Consider the following 6,664-nt stretch of genomic DNA (forward strand, 5'->3'; position numbering starts at 1 on the left):
CGCGTCATTTGACTCATTTTCTGAAGCAGAAGCAGTTTAGAAACTTTTGCAAAAAAAAAAAAAAGAAAAAAGAAAAAAGCAGAGCTTGGTTGTTTTTTTGTCTTTTTCTTTCTTGATGCAATCTGACACACACACACACACACACACACACACACACACACACACACAGACACTTACACCTCACAATGACAGTGAATTTACAGTGACAGTTGTAATAATCTAATCAATGTACATTTTTAAAAACAATTATTCAATTCATTTTTTAATCTTTATTTTCTCCTTTTTTGTTTTCTAAATGATAACACGAGAATTTATGTGTCATGTTTTTGCCATACCCCTGTGATTTTAAATTTTTTTTTGTTTTATCACATTTCCTAAACCCCTGGGTTAAGCCTGTGCTGCATCCCCGTTTTGTTTTGCTGTCTTTAATTTAATTGCATGTGTCACTGTTTGTCTCTCTTCACTGTTTGTATGTTGCTTTGCTTGTTTCACCTGCTTTGTTGTCACTGCATTTCAAAATAAAAATAAATATTAAATAAGAAACTAATGTAACCTTTTCTCAGTGTCTAAGGGAACACAGGGAGTAACATCACATTTGACCAAAATCTTAATAAAACTGGGACCAAAATGACAGAAAAAGGGCGGCTGAAACACTTTCAGTTTAGTGACTGACAGAAACGATCCAGTGTGTACACACACACACACACACACACACACACACACACACACACAGCAGCTCAACAAGCTCAAAGAGGGGCGTGGCAGACCTGAAGCACAGCAGGTGCTCCTTCGAGTCAAGGCTGCTTCTTCAGGTCCAACAGGACAGTGATACTCAACTAAAGGCTTGCGGGCCAAATGTGGGCCCTGAGATGGTGCCTTTTTGTACTTGGAGTAATTTATTTCTCTTTTACTTGAGTAGGTTTCTGAAACAGAACTTGCTTTGCTGCTACGATAAACCAAACTCCTGGACCTTCATTAACTAAGCAAGCCTGTAACTTACGGTGCCTTCCAGTTGAACTGGGAAGTCGAAATATCTGAGTTTCTGGTCAGAAATTTTAACTGGAGCGTCCCCCTGAGGTCCGACTTCCCACTCGAAAACCCGCAGAAACCACCCCAAGCCTGAGACCAACAGTCCAGCTTTTCCCATCAGCCTGTGGTACTGGGACTGAATGAAACAGCCGAGGTCAGAGAGGGGAGTCTGTGGCCCGACACTCTTTTCCATTTAGTGTGTATATATATAAATATATTTATATGTTAATGACTACTCTGCATTAACTAATTACCCCAAGTAATTTGTGCTGTTACTCTCCATGTGCCATTTGTTTGCATGTATTGTATTATTGTTTTCATACTTTTAGGATCCTGCAGTAATGTTGAATGCTTTTGAAGTTTTACATTCGAGTTAAGTTGCAGGATGAAACTTAATATTTGTAGACTTGTTTATATTTTAATGTTTTGGGCTCCTGTTTACAAGCTTTGAATATCTCATCGTGCGTCCCATTTCACACGTCTACTTTAACTTCAAATCATGTTTGTATTTACAATGTTATCGACTCTCTGAATAAACAAACAAACAAACAAACCTTCCCCGTGTGGGAGCTGGTTGTGTATTTGACTCACCATCAGGCTGCTGCTGGCGCTCCTCGAGACCAGCTCGCTCAGACTCCGCCGAGCACCGTGTTTGGGTCCCGTCAGCCAGCTCGGAGAGAAAAGTGCATCTCTGTTGAAAGTTTGTTGGTGTCTCATAAACTCTCTCTCAGTGTCTGTTTTTCCTCGTGGTTCATCAGCTCCAGCTCAAAGGCCTCTGCTGCTCGCTCACAGGTGCCGCTAATAGCAGCTAACGAGTCAGTGCCACCGACCCTGAAGTGTGACATCAGTGCCGACTCTGCGTTTAACCGCCGGCCTGAACCCAACTCTGGACTTCAGAGTCTCCGACCGTCTCCAGGGCGTCTGAGAGCTAAAATACTGCAGGAGGAAGACCTTGAAGAGGTTGGGACTGTGGTGACGGGCCCAGCTGTGGGACGTGTGAAACGTGCTGTTTGAAGAGGAGTGATTCTTCTCTTACTTTGAGGGTCCGATCACACACAGACACAAAGCTACCTCCTCTGCTGCTGCACGGCGTGTTCGTCTGGCAGATTTTGGGCGCAAAAAAGTTAAAATATTTTCAACCTTTCCGCTCAAAGCTCGGAGCTGCACCGGTTGTCAGTGTCACTTATGGCCACGTGCACACAGCCACGTGCACGCTCAGCTGTTTTTTTTTCATCAGATGTGCTTCCAAAGCAGTTTTGGAGCAGCTCTTTGCCCAAAACGCAATACCGCCATCAGCGGCGGCTCAGAGTTAGAGCGAGTCATCCACTCATTGGAAGGTTTCGGTCTCTGGCTCCTCCAGTCAACAAGTCGAAGTATTATTGGTCAAATTACTGAAACGAATGTGAGGTGTTTTGAAGCGGTGCAGGAGGCACCATGTGTATGAATGAATGCTGCTATTCTCTCTGGCTCAAAATGATCTTTTTTACACGTCGCTGCAGACTGCTGCTTTTTAAGAGCTACAACTGTCATTTTCAGAAGATGAAACGTCTGTCACCTCCAGCGCTGGCAGATACGCTTCACATTTGAATTTGATTTGAATATCTTCTCAGAGCTAACAGAAGCAAAGATAAGCCCTTCATTTCCCTTGTATCGTCGTGTGTGTCCTCCAAAACCGTCTCTTGTGATACGACACTATTGTCGTCGCTGTCCAACTGTACCTTCCACCCATTGTTCAAGTTACTTTAAGGCTAATATTTTAGGACATTTCTAGGGTTTTAGAACAATTCGTAGATCTTTGCACAATTTTAAGATTTCAGAACATTTCTAGGATTTTAGGATGTTTGTAGGATTTGAGGAATTTCTGGGATTTTAATTAATGTCTAAGAATTTAGGATGTTACTAAGATTTCAGCACATTTTGAGGATTTTAGGATGCTTGTATGATTTTAGGTTTGTAGGACATTTCAGTAAATTTTTGGGAATTGTAGGATGTTTCGGACATATTCTTTTAGGACTGAAGAACATTTCTTAGATTTTATTATGTTTTGGGATTTTAAGATGTTATTTTGTTAATTCCATAATATGAAATGTTTGGTTACATCCAGCGCTGGCAGATTTGCTTCACACTTGAATTTAATTTTCATTTTTACTCAGAGCTAACAGAGTAGTAAAGATAAGCCCTTAATTTAACTTTTACGGTCATGTCTGTCTTCCAAAATGGTCTCTTGTGATACGATACTATTGAGCTGTCTGACTGTTAGGGTTGCCCCCGGTCCCGTATAACACAGAATCATCCCAAATTTAAAGGGAAAATGTGCTGTCCCGTATTTCTCTACACACACTACTTTCACTCATAAGCTTTATTCTGACATGCTTGGAAAGAAATGAGGATGACAAAACCAAGAGTGTCAAGCAACATAGCAGAGATGTATTAACTCTGAAATCTAAGTTCATGATGGCGTCTCCAAGTAATATTTAACACAAGACGGCGCAGTCGCAGTATGGTCTTAAAATGTAGGCCGGGGAAAGTGTCTTAAAATAGGTCTTAAAATGTTTAACTTCAGGATTCCTACATATCGCCTATCCTGTCTTGCGTCTTTTAAATATACAACAGTATTTTCAGAGTCTATAATCTAATATTTTTATCTAACTGATGCAACTATGTTCTTCATGTGCTCTTTATTTCCTTTTCATGTTGAGAGCAGCCAAGACCTTTACATTTATGCATAAAAAAACAAACTGATGAATAAGAATTCATCAGAATGTAGGAAATTAAGTGTCTGATAATCAAAGTCTCTTAGAGAAGGGCCCCCAGACGCCCCTCTTGATTTGTGTCTGTGACGACCCCGGAGTTGGGGCCTGGGGTTGTGGAGTGTGTGGTCCTCTGGGCATGTATACTGTGTGTGTTTTTTGTCTCTAGGTCCTGGGGCCTTCACGTGCTGCCGACTGATTAATTAGGGGCCCATTGTCATTCCTGCTTCGCTGTCGGCCAGCCACGCCACCCTACGTTACTTTTTCTTTTGTTACTTTTACACTCTTCAACACGCACCACACATGATCATCGCATCCATACATCCACACTCACGACTGATATTCATGTTCACATCCCATCATCTTTTGCCTTATTTATATTAATAAATGTTGGTTGTTTGCTTTACACCTGCGCGCATCCTTGTTATTTGTTGCGGTGTGCGAGCCGGCCACAACAGTGTCCCTCTGGCATGGGGCTGCCAGGTGACCTTTATTTTTCCTGTATCTTCCACTTATTGTTCAAGTTACTTCAAGGCTAAGATATTTTCGGACATTTATGGGACTTAAGAACCTCAAAACAGCCTAAAATTTGAGAAATGTCCTCAAAAATTTTAGGCTGTTTTGAGGATTTCAAGACATTTCTAGGATTTTATTACCATTCCTTCTGACTTAAAAAGATGCTGTGCACACTTTTCTCCAGACTGCTACTTGTTCAGAGATTTAATTTTCATAAAATGTTCTGTTACATTTGGCACCGGCAAAGTTGCTTCACATTTAAATTTAATTTGAATTTGTTCTCAAAGTACTGAAGATAAACCCTTACTTTCCCTTGTACGGTCATGTCTGTCCTCCAAAACGATCTCTTGTGATACGATACTGTTGAGCTGTCTGATTGTATCTTCCACCCGCTGTTCAAGTTACCTCTCAGCTAACTATAAAAGTGTGCAGACTTCGCTGTGCCGCTGACAGCTGTCTCTGCTCGACTCTACGAGTTGCCGGATATCATTTTGTCTCACGGCCGAGTCTCCGGGTGTCTGTTTTGGTGGAAGACCGCAATGACAACCCTTTGGGCAGCAGTGCTACTTATTTACGGAGTCTTTACTGGGTCTGCAATGGTAGAGTATGACGGCTGCTTCATTTTAACTTCCGTGCTCTGACTGATGTGCATGAAACAAAATGGTTTGTGCTAATAATGCGTTTTGTTTCTTTGAAGGGCGGCGGTACACTTTCCAAGCCTGCCGGTGATGGGACAGACGCGTCCATTCAGCTGGACATGGCCCCAAACTCTGTCGACGACATGTACGATGGCTGCAGAGATCAAATGATAAAGAAGCTGCCAGAATTCCTGAACAACGAGAAGAACGGAAACCTCAGATTTAAAACAGCCTGGGAGAGCTCAGAGGCAGTGTACAACCAAAAATTTAAGAAATCAAAACCGTTCCTGGGAAAAGAGCGTATTACAGCTATTTACTATTACACCTTTGGCGAAGGAAATGTGTATCTTGATTTCAATGAGGCAGTTCGAACTGAGGGACCTCAGTACAAGACCACATTCGGCTTTCATGCTCTTCACTTTCTCCTGACTGATGCCATTCAAGCTCTGAAAGAACGCAGGAGCGAAAATCTCGCTGAGGGAGAGGACGGATGTGTCACTAGCTTCCGTCGAGTCGGCAGGTCCTTTAACGGAAAAAAAAACACGCAGTTTCGCTTTGGCTCCTTCACCTCATCCTCACTGGGTCAGTACAGCAAGAAAGTAGAAATATTTGGAGACAAGACGTGTTTTGAGATTTACACTTGTTTCGGAGAAGACGTCTCCATGTACTCTAAATTTGAGATCGAAGGTGAAGTGCTGATTCCTCCTTACGAGATCTTTAAAGTCGTCGATATAAAGGAGAGATCCAAGCAGAAGGATCTTCCATGTGAGGTGGAATATAAAGTCGAGAGTACAAAAACATATTGTTCCCATTTGAATTGTGCTCTTTTTAAGAATTAAAGCATTCACACGTTTTACATACAGTTAACAAAACATGTCGAATTTAGGATTTAGGATGCACCGTTTAAAGTGACGCAAATGATCATTAATCTAAACTTGTAATTTATTTGTAAAAATTTGAACTCAATGAATTTAAACAAAGATGCAGAGACGCAGAGCTACTGTGCAACAACAACAACAACAACAACACAAAGATGCATAAACATCAATCCTTAAAATTGTGTAATTGTTTAAGTGGATCTGTATAAAAATGCTAAAATGAAAACCAACATTTTGTAAGTTGTATAGTTACAGTAATGTGTTGTATTATCTGTCTGTGTTTAACCCATTGAAACCTGAGCAGATTGGCGATTTTTCACAGACTCATGGGAAGAGGACAATGATAACTGAGAAATCACCAAACGTGCAAGAAATTTGTAAAAAGTTACAAGAAAGTTGTCTGTAAATAAAAAAAACAACCTGAGAATGCTAAAAATAAAAAGAATAAAAGTACACATATATATATCCACACACACACACACACACACACACACACACACACACACACACACACACACACACACACACACATTTTTACTGATTAATTTCAAGGATCAATTTCAAGGCATGTCAAGTATTTGTTTAAGCACTGGGGAGGGACTTTTGGCTTTATTTTAAATTTTAATGTTCTTTTAAAAGAAACGTAGGTTTTGGAAGGTTTTAAATATTGGTTTGGGCAATTTGAAAGAAAACTTTTTTATTTTTGCCAATTTTTGAAAAAAAACCCCCAAAAAAATCTTACTTTTTTTTCTTTAATTTTTTTTCTTCAAAATAAAAAAATGGTGTCATCTTTTACTTTTTTTTCGTTTGCATTTCGCAGAACATTTGTCCATTGCCTTTTTACCTCAGTTTT

The 6,664-nt window shown here is 40.5% G+C and overlaps 1 protein-coding gene across 1 annotated transcript; it reads left to right on the forward strand.

The window, feature by feature from the left end:
- Positions 1 to 4,713: 4,713 nt before the first annotated feature.
- LOC121939743 (erythroblast NAD(P)(+)--arginine ADP-ribosyltransferase-like) lies at positions 4,714 to 6,290 on the forward strand. The gene is made up of 2 exons (XM_042482706.2): positions 4,714 to 4,894; positions 4,993 to 6,290. The coding sequence occupies exons 1-2, from the start codon at positions 4,835 to 4,837 to the stop codon at positions 5,770 to 5,772; spliced, it is 840 nt and encodes a 279-aa protein (XP_042338640.2). The 5' UTR covers positions 4,714 to 4,834; the 3' UTR covers positions 5,773 to 6,290.
- Positions 6,291 to 6,664: the final 374 nt, after the last annotated feature.

This window comes from Plectropomus leopardus, chromosome 4 (genome assembly GCF_026936395.1).
Source record: "Plectropomus leopardus strain MGB_pleo_1.0 chromosome 4, ASM2693639v1, whole genome shotgun sequence".
NCBI lineage: Eukaryota > Metazoa > Chordata > Actinopteri > Perciformes > Serranidae > Plectropomus > Plectropomus leopardus.